The following is a 19465-nucleotide window of genomic DNA, read 5'->3' on the forward strand; positions in this document are numbered from 1 at the left end:
AGGTGTGGGAAAAGTGGGACCACTGCGGGGCTCAACCAGAGTGACAAAATACGGATTGCTTTACTCGCCAAAAGTCGACGAAGCAGAAAAGAGGATCGATAGATCCACGCGTGCGAGGAGAAAGTTATTACATACATATCTGCCCGGTATTCTACCTGACTATCTGACTACCTGACTACTTGCTCGAGCATTTAAGCCAGCGCGATCATCCGTCTTGGTTGCCTGCCTACCTGCCTGTCTATACCCGGTACCGTTGCCGCTGTGATCTGGGGATTTCCTTCTTTAATCATCTCTCGACATTAAGGTTAGTGGAAGATTAACATAACCGATTGATTCGCAAAACACGTCCGCACGTAACGTGTGCGGTGAATTTGCCATGCTCATTTCTTTCTATAGTTATAACTTATCACTCGTTACTCTGTCATATTGTCTCGGTTAAGTTGATCTCCAGTCGACTTCTACTACTCGCGAGTACGGGACGTAGTGAAACGTTTTTGCCGATAGAAGTATAAGTGAATCTCGTTGAAATAAGTACACCCTTTTAATAGATATTTCGTGATTAAATCTTATTTCTTTTATTTAAATTCGATAAATTATGAAATTCAAAAATTAAATCTCGCGAAAATAAATGTTTTCTAAGATAAATTTCATCTTTCAAAAATTATATCTTTTCATTTAAATATCATGTGTCAATTTATGTTTCGTATATTTAATTACCTTTTTTATTCCGATACATTCCAAATCTGATACATACCAAAAATTAACCAAAAATTGAGTTGAGAAAAAAATAAAATTTTCTATTATTTTTTATTTCCCTTTATGTTATTTCAATCAATATTTTTTCACTATATATGATGGAGATACTAGAACATTATAGTGTATTTATGCATGATCTAAGAGATGGCATTGTCGCCTCTTGTTTCTGTTTTTCTTTTGAGATTTGCGATTGCTGATGTTGATTAATTTTAATCTTATTATTAATTTAAAAGAAATTAATAAAAGATAGATAGTTAAAATATAATATAATATATATTATATATTGATATATTGATAATCAATTCGGGCCACATTTTTCAAGCTCTTTCTCTTTCTTTCCTCCTTTTTCTTTCTCTTGAACATAAGATTTCAAACTCTAAAAATTTAAAACAAATTTATTCACGCGAATACAAGTTGTGATCATTTAAAAAAATTAAAATATATTTTCATCATCTATCATTGACAAAAATCTATGAGTATTTTCCGTTAGATTAACTGACATACGATAATACTTTTACTTTGGCACAAGTGCAGTAAAAATATTTAACATTTTTAATAATTTTCTCGATTTGCACGACTTTAATCGCAAATTAAACACGCAATAATAATCGCGTCATATGAATATTATCATTCCGATATCAATGCTTGATTCTACGGAATCACGCATAGCGATAGGGAACTTCTTTCGTTTTTAAAAATTTTATCACGTAAGTTTGGTCACGTATTTCAGAATCTTTGTGATTCTTTGTGGGAATTCGTAACTGTTATTTTTTATTTGATATTTCGTTTGACAAACGATTAGTGTCATTTTTCGCATAAGGAAAACGACTCGTGGCGGTTCTGATTGCTCGAGCGCTGTAACAGTTGTTTAACACGAAAATTATGGGATACAGAAATGACAAATAAATTAATGTCAAGTACGCATTAAAAACAGTAATTATGGAAAGTAACATGATATGGTTTACACGTGATATAGATTAAAATTCAATAATTCTCTCTCCAAAATTCAATAATTTCTAATTTAATCTTATACTCGATTCATCTTCTCATTTTTGTTGCTACTTAAAAATTTACGATTTCAACAAATTTATTTTTTATTTTATGTATTTTCTATTTTGTGACAAACAATAAATTTCAAAGCAATAATATATCAAAACATTAAACTTTATATATATATATATATATATATATATATATATATATATATATAAGACATAAATATATATATATATATATATGTTTTTTCTTTTAAATAATGTAATTTTAATCTTATTTGTGTTAGAGATTAACCGTATGTACAATATGTTTTGAGATAAATCATTTCGTAACTTTCTCTATCCTCAATACCTCTATACCTCAATATTAAAATGGTCTTCTTGGCTTAATTTTAATAACAGTAACAGTATAATGACATATGTTAAATGTAAGATACCCTACATAAGAAGGTATTCGTTACAAACGATTGCTTAATATTGCATCGTTGTGCTAATTGTGCATACCTCGTTATTTATAAAGTTAAATCAATTGAATTCGTTACCTATAAAATTAAGGATTACCGATTATTTATTAACATATAACATTGTAATATTAATATAATATACGGAGTGTTTAATTTAACGGCGTAAACAAATGCTTTATTATGTTGGAAAAATATTAAACAATGATTTTAACAAGAAAGATATCTAAAGATTAAATAATTGTCAAGATGTTTAATATTAAAGATTAATAACTTGTGAAAAACAGTTTTTTATTATATATATACTTTTTATTATATATAAAAATCTTCATTTAGTAAATATTAACACTAAATTCATAAACAAATTCAAAAGGATATACATTTTGTACAGAATTTACGGAAAGATCAATTGTTATACCACTACTATTTTAGTAATTAAAAAACAGAAGAAAAAGATAATTGTACAATTATTAAGAAACATAAGATATGATTATACCCTTACTTGTCATTACTCTTATTTGTTTCAAAAGGTAAAAATGTTCAAAAATTTCAATTTTTAAATTTTAGTTTTTAGATTGTAGTTTTTAAATTCTAGTTTTCAAATTTTAGTTTTTTATCAAAATATAATTTTGAATTTTATTTTTACAAAAAATCAGCTTTCTCTTTAAGAGAGTAATTATCTCGTATATTTTAAACACAATGAAATCGATACCTTTTGCGATACAGAAAATTTAATAAACCGATCATAACAGTCCTACTTTAGAAGACATGTTCGACATGTTACGATGCCTTTTTCTCTCCTTTCTTCACGCAACGAGAAATCGACCGGCTTCCATGATTTACATAAGGAGATATCCAAGACAGTTGTGTTGCTTCTAGTGGATACAGATATTCATCGCCGTACTAATTGTGCGCACTATACATTTCACGTTTCAATTTTTATATTATTAAAGTATCCATGCAATTATGTAATGATAATTACTGGTAACGAACCGTATTTAAATCGGTAGTTAAAGTCAATTAATTATAATAATTAAACTACATATTGATAAAATTAATAAACTTGTTGTTTTATAGATATTGTGTTCTTGAGATAAAATTATTTTTTGTTAAATCATCTTATCATGCGCTGCAGTAAATTAAAAATGTACGATCTTTGCTTCGCATGACTTGCGACGACACTATACGCGTCTCTCTTGACGCATTTATATTTTTAATAAAAGGATTATAATCTATTTTATTTTATTTTTTATTGATAATGCATCAAAATGGAATAATCAAATCATCAAATGAATTGATAATCTTTAAGATTCTATAATGCCATTGATTAAAACAATTCATTAATATAAAGTACCAAAAAATGTACCTTAAATCACTTAAATAATTCCAACTATAATTGCGAGATGCCGAAGAAATTATTAAATCAGATTATTTAGGGAAAATGATGTTAAAATTTTATGTTTGCATTTACATATTCATATTTTGTATTTATACGTTCATTTTAGATCTAATTTTTTGTAGTTTTTAAAACGAGAATAAAATTAAGAATATGTCTATGATTCAAATTGATTAATAAAAAAGCAAGATTGATTTATTCAAGCGTTAAGATCTTGAATTAAATGTTAATCGTTCGTGTGAAAGTTAGAACATTTTTACGTAAGATATACAACTAGTACCATTAAAACATAAAGTCTTCAAGACATATAATTTGCAGCTTCGAATTTTAATTTATTTAAAATTCGAAGCTCCCTTAAAAATATTTTAAAAGATATTAAATCTCATTAATCATTTATATATATATATATATATTGCATTTTTGTTTAATCTTTCAAGATTATTGATTTTTTCACGTTAGCCTGTATCTATATAATTCTCTACAATTCAGCGTGTAATTCAAGAATGGACATACGACATTTAAGGGGACAGCACGCAATAATACTTGGTTGTACTTTCACGTACTTTTGACCACATACCACGGTTTGATTTTTTACAAACTTTATTAAATCGAATCTTTCATGCCATTCGGCTTCTCGAGAAGTCATGAGAATGACATGATTCAAATATGTGGAAGTAGTGCAAGAAGAAAAATGGAACGCACCGTTAGGGCACCGTTAAGGCATCGACGAACATTTACAGCATCCATGTTTCGTACCGTTATGTTATCAGTATGACTTATAATAAAATGCAATTTTTATGGACTTTCAATTTTTTTTTTTTAGTATTGAGATAAAGAACAAGCAACATTTTTTAGAAACCGATAAATTTAGTTCATTTTGTCTTTGTAAAGAATTTAATTTAATTTTCTGCAACAAAATTATAAACTATGAAATAAATTTTAAACATGATATTTATTTTTCGAAGCGCTTTAACTCTAATAATAAGTCAGTATACTTATATATCTGTAATTTATGGATTTACTAGTTAAACGTAATCTATATTGCTTACCTTTCAGTTTATTTTTATCGATATTATATATATGTGCAATATTTGCTAGTAATTATTTATAAACAGTTCGAGTATTCATTTAAAAGATTTAATCTGCATTTAATTCCCTGCATATACTATCGTAACATAACACACAAAGAAATTTTATTTTTGAAAATATTATAAAAAAATAATATATATATATATATATATATATATATATATATATATATATATATATATATATATATATAAAACAGTTTATGTCATTAAGATTTAACGAGCGTAACACTGTTTAATGTAAATGAATGCGTAGAATAACGTAAAGTAGCATCTATTTCTTACAAGGTTGCGGATATTTATGTAGTATGGAACACTGAACGCGGAAATGTTGAACGATTTATCTATTGAGATGATCGTATGACGAAACATCGTCATTAAACACTTAACGAATTAACGAACCTTGTTTTTAGCCAGGGACGTTCAATATCCAATTAGGATTACGTATTAACATTGTTGCTATTGATTACAATGGTTACTTCAAGCTCATCAAAGCGATTGCGAGAGTGATACATGTTCAAGATAAAAGATGATCGTAAATAATAATCGTAGCTATTGTTGCGCATAATCGAAACATTAGGCTTGAAGGCCAAAACAATGTTAATTGATCATAGCGAAAGCACGGTTACCTAAGCATAATTGATTGAAGTATTCATTTTTATTAATGTTACTAATGTGACTAATCTCGCGATTTCAAAGAAAGATTGCTCTAATCAGCATATTAAATAATCAATCTTTACAGCATAAAAAAAAATTATTATATGCAGTTTCAATTTTATAATAGACCGTGTATTTATTATATATATATATATATTATATTAAAATTAAAATTAAACAATAAAGGCTTTTATAAATGTATCATACAAAGGGATGAGAAAAGTCAATTAAAAACCAGCGCAATTTGTGCACAAATTTTATTATAATCAAATTATATTAACATAAAGTAGCGGTAAACTTACTAATAAAATACGTTAAACAGCTCAGTTTCTTTTTTTTATTTAATTTGTGATTGCATTGAGGATAATCAAAAAAGATAATCGAAACGTACTTTTTGTATTATCAAATTTATCGCTATTTTATGTTAATATAATTTAATTTTTTTACAATAAAATTTGCACACAAATTTCCGCGCTGACTCTTAATTATCTTCCCTCACCTTTGTATAATATATTATATAACAATTTTTCAATAAATACACACCACACACACGTACACGCATATATATCAATTTATTTCTTTTCTTCTTAAGCAAGAAGTATAGTATGAAAGTAAGATATTATTGTTCTATTTTTATATAATTTTATTTTCAAAAAAATTATAATTTTGATATATATATATATATATATATATATATATATATATATATATATTCAAATATAATTTTTTTATATTTCAGAGGAAAATTTATATATAAAATTATATATATAAAACATTAAATGATCGTCTATATGTATATACGAGCGCGAAAAGAATGTTAAAATTTAATTTAACTGTCTCGTACCTCACCGTTTCTCAACTAACGGCTCATTTCTCTTCAGAGCCTTGAAAGTATCATCCAGGATTGCCGACGTAGCTCATACTACGTATGTGATTGTCTTCATCCCGAAAGCAACCTTCACGCGTCCCGTGAGGACGTGACCGCGAGATAAAGATTTGTGGCTCTTTAACGAGCGATTAAAACAATATGTTTATAAAAGTAACGCGTGTATCAACATCGTGCAACATTGTGTATGCTGCTTATACAGTTACGTGAGCGTAATAACGCGCTGCGTGTTGTGCAAGTGGAATCTTTCTCAGGCGTTTGCGTAATGTTTGAGCCTTGTCGTTACCACTAGCACCATGTCGAGTCTTCCGTGTTGGCTCGTAATTGAGCTCGACGCCTAAGTTATATTAGAATAGTCACTCCTCGATGCGGAAGTATGCCTACTCCAAGCCATCCTTCTCCTTCTTCCCTCCCGTGTATACGAAAGCCAATTAAATTTTTTGGAAGGAAAGCATAAACGTGGACGCCTGAGTGGGATCGAATAAATGAGAATTTTTTTCTCTTCTTTTTCTCCTTGAGCATTCTCGCGCGCTCAAATGTTGTACAAATATACTGGGTGATATCCTGTCAAGCACGCGACCTCCTTCCATACTTGGAAAGCAAATTGCTAGATCGATCGATGAGAGAATCGCCATCAATGTACCGCGAATCTCGGATACGCATATTGAATAAGGTCGTCTTTAAGGCTGAAATGTTAATATTTGCGACAATTAATTATGCATATTCCTTCCTTCCTTTCTCGCGAACAAATTTGCGCTGCGCATTTCACAGACCCAGTAGATTATTTCAATTTTATTACTGTTTTTCATACATATGTATTTTTGCATATTTCTTTTATATTTCCTGTATCTCATCGCTTTGATTTGAAATATTTATTATAAGGAAAAAGTTGATATTTTCTAAGATAATTTATGTAATAGCAAAAGAGAGAGAAATTAGTAAAACGGTTGTAGTAGAGACAGGTTACATATTTACGAAAAAAACAATTAAGTTTATAAGTATGCATGTTATATTTGATTATAATATGATTATAACTTTGATTATAATATGATAATAAATTGATTATAACATATCGTTTATAAATTTTTATAAGCTAAAAAAGTCTAATAAAATTTCTTGATTTTGAAAAATTTCAATTATTATTTTTAGATAAATTAGCAAATCAGGAAGTTTTCATCATAAACATAAATGTATTCTTAAAATTCAGAAGGACAGTAAGATTATATTTTATTTCTCGAGGTTATCTCTATTAATTAAACTGATAGGAAGTGAAAAAATTTTGTAGTTTTGTATTTGCATTTAAGCATTTTAGAATTAGAAATTCTTAGAAATTCTATGTAAGTTGTATGAGATCGTGGTTCTTATTTATATTATTTTATATTATCGTAAAAACAAAAATAATTAAAAGGATAATTTGTTCGTTCTTTAAGTTTCTAATATTAGACATTTAAAATCTATTTTACATAAAAAACAAGAAAATCTATTAATATTTTTTAAATATTCTAGAAAACAAATTACAATATTTGCTCATCAATACAAGAATATACTGCCATATACCAGTTCTAGACAAAAACTTTTGAACAATTTCTAGACATCAGTAATATCCAGATTTCACATATATTTAACTATAACAGCTAACAAATTAATCTTTTTAAAAATCTATTGCGTATTATATGTTATTTTCACTTCGCACATAAAGATTATCTTCATTAATAAGTAAGTAAAATTTTCTTTTCATTTACATTTACTACATTGCATTAAGCACAGAGATTTACGTATAATTGTTAATTTAAATCTGTAATGTTTTTAAAGATATAATAGAGATATAGATATAATAGATATAATAGAGAAAATGATAAAGACATTAAAGAATTATTATAATGGCCTTTCAAAGACGTTGAGTACATACATCTAAATATCAAATGCGCTACTTACCATCTGAATTGTGTTATTTAGTCAAGTAGAAAAAAACGGAGTTTTTAAAAATAATTCATGCCAACTTGTTTTTTGCAAAAAACTGTTCATCAAAATTATAAAGAACTCGCTTTAACATTTATTGAGTACAAAATTCACATATCGATTGCCATAGATAAAAATTTCTTGTTCAATTTCAAACTAACAGAAATTGAGATAATAAAACATCATTTTTTTAAGAACTCTTTTTAATACATATATTTTTAAATATCTTTATAAAAAAAAGCCTCAGATATTTTATTACAATAAAATTGATTTAAAATTAATTGAAAAACAAAATTTTAAGATTGATTATATTTCTAAAGTATTCTTTATATTTTCGACGGATTATAAAGACGAATATAGCGTTATTCTTAATTCCACATTTAATATCTATAATTTTGAATAACGACGACAGCATTGAAACATTATATCAAAAGACTATTTTATATACATTTGCCGATACTGTTCGACGTAAATATATATATATATATATATATATATATATATATATATATATATATGTGTGTGTGTGAGAAAAGATTGAATTTTCTCTCATCCCGGATTCCGGGAGTCCGATAGCTGTAACCGATCGGAGAAAGTAAAGAGCCGTGTATCCGGCGAAATTATCCGCACCCGAGCTCTTTCAATTCCAGATGTGATGTAATCAGTTGTGCGTTTAGATCTGCCAAGACATATGGATGCTACATCAGAGTTCTAATACCTCTCGTAAAAAATTCTGCGTATATTATACGAACTTGAAGACGAATGAAAATGTACAAGATTATATTTATTACATGTGTAAAAATAATTAAAAAGGAATACAATTTATCTATCAGGATACAAATAAACATTTAAGATTTAGTCTGACATATATCTTTTTCGCTATTCTGACGCGCATTTTTTTCCGAAAAACCAGTCGTTAATTAAACACACCGTGTTTTCTCATTTGACTAAATAGTGCGATAATGACCATAACGTATAGATTATTGATGCAATTCAAATATTAATTAGCAAATTTTATATTCAATGTATGTATCTCTTTCCACGTATCTAAAAGGCCATTATAATAATTTTTTAACATACCCTCTCTCTCTCTCTCTCTCTCTCTCTCTCTCTATACATATATATATATATATATCTATTTCATTTTTTAAGATATCACAGGTGAATATATTTAACAATTATATTTTAAATTTCTGTGTTTAAAGCAACATAGTAAATGCAAAATAAAATTCTATTTACTTATTAATGAAGACAATTTTTGTGTGCGAAAGAAAAATAACATATAATACGCAATATACTTTAAGAAAGATTCAAAAGACTCTACTATTTATATTTATATTTCTAGATTTCTATTTATTATTTTCTAGATTACTATTTATATTTCTTGATTTTTAGAATAGAACTATTTATATTTCTCATTTATATATCTAGTATGAAAAAGGAAGATTTCTAATTTCTAGCATCTCCCCTAGTTCGCCCTTTTTAAACGCTCCTGCGCATGTTTTCTCATCTGCTTAAGCTTTCTTTTCATTTCATCATTACGTCTATGCGACTTGACTGTTGTTAAAGACGACTGCCTGTTCAGAATTTTATTCCATAGGAAGGATCGCTCGAAGTTCACGATCGACTTTCACCAGGCCGCGCTTCTAGTATGCGTAACGATTCACATGACGGATTGCCTACTTTTGATTCGTTTATTATAATTGTTAGACATTGCGTCAATTAACATATTTTTAATTACTCATGCTCAAGGATTAATAAAAAAAATTAACGATATCATTATGTAACAGTATAGCAGTATTATAATTTATATAATTCAGATTTTGATGTATTGTCGAGATAGTAGAATATATTTTTTATGTTAATTGCTTTGAAACGAAAGTGAAACGTGATTAAGTAAAAGCAGAAAGTAAAAGCAGAAATAATCGTTTTGAAACACATGCATGAAGCAACGACATTTGAATAATTTTCTACTTTTACTATAAAGCATTTGTTTGTCAACGTATTTCGAGTTATAAGTAAAAGCAGTAAATAAAAGCAAAAATAATCGATTTGAAACACACGCATGAAATAATGACATTTGAATAATATTTTCTATTTTTGCCATAATTCTATTTGTTTGCCAATGTATTTCGAGTTAATTATAATTCATTAATTATACATTTACCGTATTAGATATCTACTCATAATTCGTATTTCTTTTTGTTTTTGTTTTTTTGTGGTACTTCCTCTAATCTCTCATACTTGTATATAATCACAAATTATTAAAAATTAAAGTCTTTTGACAATTTCTATGATACATTGAATGTGCAGCGAGTAAATGACGAACGTCGTACAAAAAGTTTAATGTGCTGATATAAAATATTCAGTTACTGCAAACATTGCACAATCCGTAACTGCTATGTCACGATTATGGTTCTCTTACAAAATGAAATGATTTGTGGCGTAGAACAAGCATAAAGGGTTATGCAAATTATCTTTCTCTTCTCGACAATTTGCGTTATTATTCTGAAACGGAGCATGATCATGGTGTAATTTTTCTCGTTTTTAAGCAATGATATACGATAATAAATGAAGCAATGATATATGAATTTCTCTAACATGCATATTTGACTCATTATCTATCATTAAATCGTTATACCGTGTTTGAATCCAATTGTTTTCTTGTAAAAAAAATCTAAAAAATCCCAAAAGACATACTTGATGACATTTCAATTAATGATTCGTAGAAAAATCTGTATCCTCCTTTAACAAAGATACGATGTATTAATCTGAAAGACAAAATAATTTTTTTTTTCCTTTTTATCTTTCGTGAATTAAATTTTTTTATTCTAATAAAATTTTTTTAAGGCGAAAGATATTCTAGTGATCGCCGCAGAAAGAACATCTCGCTTCGGTTATGCATTATTCACGCGAGGAATGAATGTGGATAGTATCATGAAAAAAAAAAGAAACTGAAAGCTATTGAAGAGAGAAAGAAAGAAAGAGAATTGACTGGACGAGAGATTAATGGTACAAGCATAGTAATCTTTCTGTCCCGTTCTAAAAGTGAAAACCTATCTTCGTACGCGATACGTCTTGTTTAAAACGCAACGAAGACCGACGCCCTTGTGCATTTCGCGCATATATCGCGCCGTTAATTTTTTGTGTAATAGGCATCCACGCTCGTTTATCGAACACTAATTATGGATAACATAATAGTTGCATTATTGTTGTAATGACTTAACAACTTAACCGACTTTATGCGCGCTTGCGTAGGCATTGGAAAGAGCTCTTAAAAATCACCTTAGCAAATATCGCTCCGACGAGGAGACAGAATGTACATATGGCGTAAATGTATTGTCGTTTGACGAGAGTACGAGGTATGAATCTTGTTCAAATGTTACGTCCTTTGTAGAATTTGAAGAACGATGTCCTTCGTGGAGAGGACATATTTGCTTTTTTTCATTCGGCGTGATATTTAATAAATGACGTATTCTCCTAACGGAATATTCTCCGCACAAAGGTGTGTTAGTATTTTTATTTCTCTGTGGTATTGACACCTATGCAATATTTGTTTTTCTTCAACCAACGAAGTATGCATTCGGAGAATGGACGTATCGATGGCTTGTTGCATAAGAATTATACAGTGAAACAATAAGATTCCCATTCATTAACGCCTTTCACGAAATTCAATTCGTATTCTGAAGCACGTTAACCAAAAATTTTGAAAGCACGAAAAGGTCGTCTTTGTAATAAATGAATATTTCTGTACGCCAACAGAAGATTTTCAAAGATGTCGTATTAATTTTGAAATGAACAATTTGCCAATAAAATTGGACGTATTCTAAAATATGTATATTTTTTACTCAAATAAAAAATTCTCTTCAAAATATTTATTTTTCGCGAACAATAAATAGAATATAAGGTATTTGAATATTGCTAAAAATTCTTCGATAAATAAAAAAAGAAAATTTGCGTATATATACATATGTGAAATGATATTCCATAGGGATGACATTAATTTTTTTACATAATTTCTTTTGTATGGACATCGTGTATATATATATATATATATATATATATATATATATATATATATATATATATACGGCAAGATAAAATAGACATATTTATTTTAAAAATAGGATGTGAATATAATATAATAAATTACGATAATTGGCAAAAAATATGAACCGCAAACTCTTTGTGATATTAGGTCGAATATCCACGATATCGAAATAACTATCATTAATGAAAACAATATGCAAAATAGGCTACATATATATCTGTGAGTAATTCTCAAAGAATATTTCTCTCTTCTTTTATTTTTTATTTTATTTAGTAAAAAATTTGTCTCAAAAAAAAGAAAAAGAAAAATATATAAAGAATAAATATATATATATATATATAAATATATATCCTTTTTTTAAATCAATTATAAATATACATCGTTTAAACATACTCTTGGAACATGCAATCTTGCGTCACAAATCAATCATATCTATTTTTAATATATGTAATATCTTACGATTGAAACAAATTTCATTTTCAAGATAAATTTGACAAGAAAAGAAATATCCTTCAAGTATATACGAGAAAATGATAATATTGCGATATTGATTTTTGTCCGACACGTATCTGTTACATGAACGATGATAGGATTCGCGAATTTTCTTTTGTCCACGTACAGGTGATAATAAGCAAAGCAAAACTCGACGCAACGTCAATTGGCTAATCAATCGGGTGAACGGCGAAAGGCTTGCAAAAAAAGGCAATCATCTTTTAAATTCGACACGACGCGGCTCGTAACGCGCCGGGCTGTGAATACGAATTAGTTAGAATCGGTTCGGTGAAAAAACGCGGCTTTCGTCGTTGCAGCCCGGACAAACGATGGTGGAGGTGCTTTTGGATCGTATCGACGGCCAGGAGGTTGCCATCGTCGACTCGAACTGCATACCAGAATCACCGACAAAATGCTCGCCGACGGAGAACTCGTCGGCGATCAACGAGAAGCTGTCGCCGATTCAGGAGTTCTACTATGGTCAAAGCATCTTTCTTACCGGTGGTACTGGTTTCATGGGCAAGCTGCTGATCGAGAAGTTTCTCAGAACGTGTCCTGGAGTGGCCTCAATCTATTTGCTAGTTCGTCCAAAGAAGGGCAAAGACGTGCATCAACGCACCGAAGAGATCTTTGATGACCCGGTAAGTCTTTAGAATCGCAGAGATCCTATCCCATAAACTTCATTTAATGTTCGAGCTTTGTTTTCTATCTACGTTTCTCTAAACTTTTAATGAAAAGATTAATATGATTCCCATATTTTAATATTGAAGTAAATAATAATAATTAGATGTAACAAATCATACGAACACTAAACTTTAGTATTTTTATACCGTTTGACATATATGTCTATTATATGTCTATAATATGTGCGTAATTGTCTATAATATGTGCATCGCACGTCAGCAATTAACAGTCAACATTGACGTCAACGTTCCATTTAATTTCTTTCAGAGATTATTTTTTAAATAAAATTACAATTCTTTTATATTAATTTTATTTATCTAATTATATTTTGCTTTTTATAAAAAAAATTGTCGTATTTTCATGTAAAAAAATTTAAAAATTTTAACACTTACTGTTAGTTTTAGTACTATCTCTAAAATGTTAATATTAACAAAATAATAAATGTCGTTCTTAATTTAACTAATCAATAATTAATTATTATTCCAACTTGCATAGCTATTTACAAAACTTAGAGACGAGCAGCCAAAGTTTCGGCATCAAATTGTCGCTATAGCGGGAGACTGCAGTCAACCGAACCTCGGAATGTCCTCTCAAGATCGAGCTACCATTATTCGGGAGGTTTCAATCGTTTTTCACGTCGCGGCTACGGTCAGATTCGATGAAAAGTTGAAACTAGCGGTACCCATTAATGTCAGAAGTACGAGAGATGTTCTGAATCTTTGCAAGGAGATTCCAAATCTGAAGGTATTCCAATATACAAAAGTAAAAAAAAAAAAAAAAAAAAAAAATGATAAAATCACGCGACGATTATCTATGCATAAAACGTATGACTCGTTTATTTGGTCAACCGGATAAGCTCTATCTGAAAAATTATGATGTCTCTACACGCTTGATTCATAGAAATTTAAATAACAGAGTCAGAGATTATTATTAGTCGGGTATCTTGACATACTAAACATACGATTGCTCATGTAAGCGTCCGTGTGTTTAACTTAGCGGCGCCATTATTATTTTATGCAATTTCCTCAGTCCTTTGTGCACGTGTCGACTGCGTACGCGAACTGTCCACAAAGAGTGATCGAGGAGAAGTTTTACGATCCGCCAATGGACTCTGACAAACTAATTGCGCTTATGGAATGTGTGGAAGACAAGTTGGCTGAAGACATCACTCCGCAGTACGTGGACTCTTCTCTATTTGAATTCTTAGCACTCAAAGAGGGAACGTGCGAGAAGAAGAACTTATTTTTCACTATTTACAGATTATTAGGAAAATGGCCAAACACCTATACCTATACGAAGGCAGTTGCTGAGAATGTGATTAAGAAACAGGCTGGTGACTTGCCAATCGGTATCTTTCGTCCTGCCATTGGTTAGTATAAATCTCATCATTTATTCATAATAAAACATTTAAAACTGTCAGAGTATTTTAACAGTACATAAAATAAACAGTACATAAATCAAAATTCATTAAAAATTTTTAAGAAAATCTCGAAATCTTTCTTTATAAAAAACATTAATTTAATTATTAAATTATTTAAATAATAAATATAATTAATTGGAAGATATATTATTAATTATAATTAATTTCACAAATAATATTCGAGATCTTTTTACCTCTAGTAATATCAACGTATAAAGAACCGTTGCGGGGTTGGATCGACAACTTATATGGACCGACGGGAGTTGCTGCTGGAGCTGGAACTGGATTGTTGCGATCAATTCATTGCAATGGTTCGGTTCACGCAAATGTGGTACCTGCCGATTTATCTGTTAACGCTCTAATCGCGTGCGCGTGGGATATAGCGAACATACGAAGGTACTGTCATTCGTTTTTCTTCCTCTCTTCTTTTCTTTTACTTTCTGTCTCTTTTTCCTTTTTTATCTCAATTTTTTTCATCAATAAACGTCACCTGTCACATATATCAAATATTAATTACGAATTAATCGTATAAAATGAATATAATTAAAAATACAATGCAAAATTTTTTGATATTATCGACACGTAAAAAATTAAAGTTTGAGACAAACTAATTGATTTATTAACACTTTAGATTTTTTTTCGTGTGAATAATTGTTTAATGTAATGTAAATTCCAGTATATATATATATATATATATGCAAAGTCAGGTTTACAAAAATTTTAAAAATTTCATGAGGTATTTCTAAACATGAAGATGTCATCATATAACGTTGCATCATCGTTTCAGATCAAATAACAAATCGCATTCTGACATTCCGATTTATAATTATGTGTCTAAGGATAATCCGATAACTTATGATGAACTGAAAGAAATGTCATCGAAATATGGTCTCGAAACTCCCTCGACCAGAGCAATCTGGTATTACAGCTTCAGAAACAATAAACACAGGATAATTCATCTATTCTTTGTGTACTTTTGCCATTTATTCCCGGCTTTGTTGGTCGACACTGCGACTGTCTGTATGGGAAGACAACCGAGGTAATATAAATGGAGACTTTACATAAAAAGAATAAAAGAACGCGAATTTTATTTATATTAATATTTATAAAAGCGTTAACATTTTAAAAAATGCATTGGAATATTTACATATAATTTTTAAAAAACTAAATAATATTTTTTAATATTTTTTAAAAATTAATAATATATATATATATAATACTATTATTAATTGAAAAAAAATGTATATATATATATATACACATTTAAACTATATAGAAAAATTAATTGTTTTTTACCTTGTTACACCTTTATATTAATAATTTTACGTTTATGTAATTCACCGCTTAATACACATTGTGTACATATGTTGCAGATTACTTAAGGTTTATAAAAAGATACATAAATTTATGGACGTATTAAACTATTTTTCCACACAAGAGTGGAAGTTTACCAATGATCGATTGCACGCGCTGATGATGAAACTCACATCTAAAGATCGCAAAAATTTCTTCTGCGATATACGTGATCTCGATTGGAACGTTTACTTCGAAACGTATATTAGTGGAATAAGGGTATATCTCATTAAGGATCCCTTGGACACCTTACCGCAGGCACGCGTCAAATGGCAAAGGTAAAAAATTGATATATCTTTAACGTTGCATTCTGGTATTTCAAAAACAATAAAAAAAATTTAATTAGTTTTTATCTGCTTTTAATTAATTATATATACGTATGTTTAATTCTACATATAATGATATATATATATATATATATATATATATATATATATATATAATGATCTGATTAATTTTTTTTTTCTTTATTATTTTATTACATCTTAAGTGTTTAAATATTTCAACGCTTTGAATTTATAAAAATCTAATCGCGGGTGATTTCAAATAAAAAATATTATTATATATAAAAAGTATCTTATATTTAACTTTATCATTTAATTATAAAAACACCAATTTGATCAAATAACTTACAGATTATATTGGAGCCATCAAGTGCTAAAACTTATACTGGCCTATGCTGCTCTAAGGTTCTCCTGGATGATCATATCTACTCTTTTCAACTTTTTCAAAGTGTGACAAATAAAAGTAAATAAGGAGAATCCTGAAATTTAGGATATACGTTCTAGAAACGCAAAAATGAATGATGAAAAGTGGCATCTTATGTTTAATTTAAAAAAGAAGCAAAATAAGCGTGCAATTTTAGAAAAACTTGAGAAGAAAACAATTGAAAAATTAACGGGGATTTGTCGCATCGTAATTCTCTGTGTTAAAATGTGACAAGACATTTACGTAATACAAATATAATGTACCAGATGTGATAGAAACAGAAAAGAATTTGAATGACAACAATTTGATCGTATTATTCTAGCTTCGGAGATCTCCGCAAATAAACTGTAAGTATAGAATTATATGTTATTCTATTTTTCCAAAGTAGATTTGTAGATGTTATATCAAAAAGAAGAATTTAATAGCTGTGCCTTAGAGCGCTTTATTGTACTATATTATAAGCAAATTATTGTGGGATGGATAGAGTATTCGTTATATATTGTAGCGGCGATTGATTGTGCTTTGAAAATGATTCTGATTAAAAAAAAGATTTTTATTAATATACATATATATATATATATATCTTTTTTAATAAAAATATTTTAATGAATACAGCTAAAAAAATCAAAAACGTAAATAGATAATATAAATTGTTGTTCTGTCTATTTAATCTGAATTTTATTTTAACATTTTAAAATTATAGTTTGATTATCACAAAATGTTTTGCATTTCTACAATATTAAAATTGAATTTATTAATAATTTTAATATTGATCACGTAATAAGAAAGAAATTAGTTAGAAATAAAAAATAATTTTTTACTTTTGATAAAAGAAAGTTATTAAAATAATTTATTTAAATCAAAGGCAGAACTGTGTGATTCACAAAATGAGCGAGTTCTTAATTTGCGCAATCTAATTAAGTTCACAACAATCACGCTCACCTGTCATTTTTTATACTTATTTCATGAATCAGCATTTAACGCGTGCCCGATACTTCGATAAAGAAAAAATATTTAACGAATACAAAAAGTTTTTGTCCCGTGAAAAAACGTATTTATAATTTATATTTAATATAATCGGTTTGTTTTTATACTGAGTTGGATATTAAGTATACACACAAAATACGAGCGAACCAAAGGGCTCTCTTAGACAGAGAAAGCGTATTTCGTTGACGTAATTGTACGGCATACATATGACGTATATTACATAAACATGTACGATAACACGATAACACATGCCGTGTATGTACATAGCTGTTTATTTGACAATGTACGGGTATATGGTAATACATAATGATTATATCAAAATACAATAGTTATTTAAGTAACATACGCTCTCTCGTTGCAAATGTACCGGAGAGACTTAAAATTTAAAAAACAACGTGACCATTTTTTGGTTCTTTTACTTGTATTACATATATTTGACCCAATTTTATCGATAGAACAATGATTATAGAATTCAATCCATAATTATATAATCGATATTGAAGTCACAGTACAGATATCTCTAATATTCTTATGGTCTTCTATATTCTACATTATTAAAATTTAAAAAATATTGATACATCCTGCATTAACAATTCTATTTATTTAGTTTCATATTTTAAACAATATCAAAATTAAACAATATTATATCATTTTAATTCGCAAAAGATCAGAAATCAAAAAATAATGTGGCCCATGAGGGGATCGAACCCGCGACCTTCGCGTTATTAGCACGACGCTCTAACCAACTGAGCTAATGGGCCGCACATCGAACTACCTCATAATAATATTTTTCACCAGTTTATGATCTTTAATTGAAAAATTATAAATGTATAAGAATACGATATATAAAATATAAATATTTCGCGGGTTATATTTGATTTGTCATTCCTATCTATTTATGTTCAACAAATTATCTAAAAAAAAATTACAAAATGAATGAGAGTAATTGGTCTCTATGTATTTTTCTTATTTTTTCTAAATATATAAAATTTAAATTATGAATGTATAAAGACATAATGATAGATATATAAAAGGATAAAATGTATGGCAAATATGTGAGCGTCGAAAGTATGATATATATTTAGTATATAATAAGTAGCCGTTATTGTTGCAAATACTTTATCTTTTACATTTTGTTATATATAGCAATAACTCTTTGTATAATAAATATTGTTGTATATACATATACGTATATATATATATATATATATATATATATATATATATATATATATATATACATAAATATATATCCGTATTGTGATTTATTCATTTCTATTCTCACCTGATATTCCCAAGAAATAATGATATTATCAGTGAATCGACAAAATATATCTTATTAACTTACATCAATTAAATAAATTCAGTCATAAATTAATTTTGTTTTGTTAAAAGATTATTGACCTGTCAAGAATAACTGAAGAATATTGACATAGCTAATCAACGATGACTTGAATTATAACATCATGGTGATGTACGTAAATTGGCTCTTGTACGAACATAGGAAAAGCGAATTAAATATATATATATATATATATATATATATATATATATTTAACGGTTAACGTATCA

At 28.3% G+C, this 19465-nt stretch overlaps 1 protein-coding gene and 1 non-coding gene across 4 annotated transcripts; one reads left to right on the forward strand and one right to left on the reverse strand.

Annotated features, from left to right (window-relative positions):
- Positions 1-14: 14 nt before the first annotated feature.
- Positions 15-19028, forward strand: LOC138940217 (fatty acyl-CoA reductase wat). 3 transcript variants are annotated; one of them, XM_070308861.1, is made up of 9 exons: positions 15-304; positions 12871-13382; positions 13921-14169; positions 14455-14600; positions 14685-14794; positions 15046-15241; positions 15633-15884; positions 16219-16476; positions 16834-19028. In XM_070308861.1, exons 2-9 carry the CDS (start codon positions 13071-13073, stop codon positions 16934-16936), a joined length of 1626 nt encoding a protein of 541 aa, XP_070164962.1. In that variant the 5' UTR covers positions 15-304; positions 12871-13070; the 3' UTR covers positions 16937-19028. The 3 variants fall into 3 exon arrangements, with proteins under 3 accessions (XP_070164962.1, XP_070164964.1, XP_070164963.1); XM_070308863.1 differs by having other exon boundaries at positions 13059-13382; XM_070308862.1 differs by lacking the exon at positions 15-304 and adding an exon at positions 490-531.
- On the reverse strand, positions 18581-18654 carry Trnai-aau (transfer RNA isoleucine (anticodon AAU)). Its single transcript has one exon. It is a non-coding gene; the product is annotated as a tRNA-Ile (tRNA).
- Positions 19029-19465: the final 437 nt, after the last annotated feature.

This window comes from Polyergus mexicanus, unplaced genomic scaffold (assembly GCF_030449975.1).
Source record: "Polyergus mexicanus isolate NDT 795.1 unplaced genomic scaffold, iyPolMexi1.0 SCAF_16, whole genome shotgun sequence".
In the NCBI taxonomy this organism is placed as follows: domain Eukaryota; kingdom Metazoa; phylum Arthropoda; class Insecta; order Hymenoptera; family Formicidae; genus Polyergus; species Polyergus mexicanus.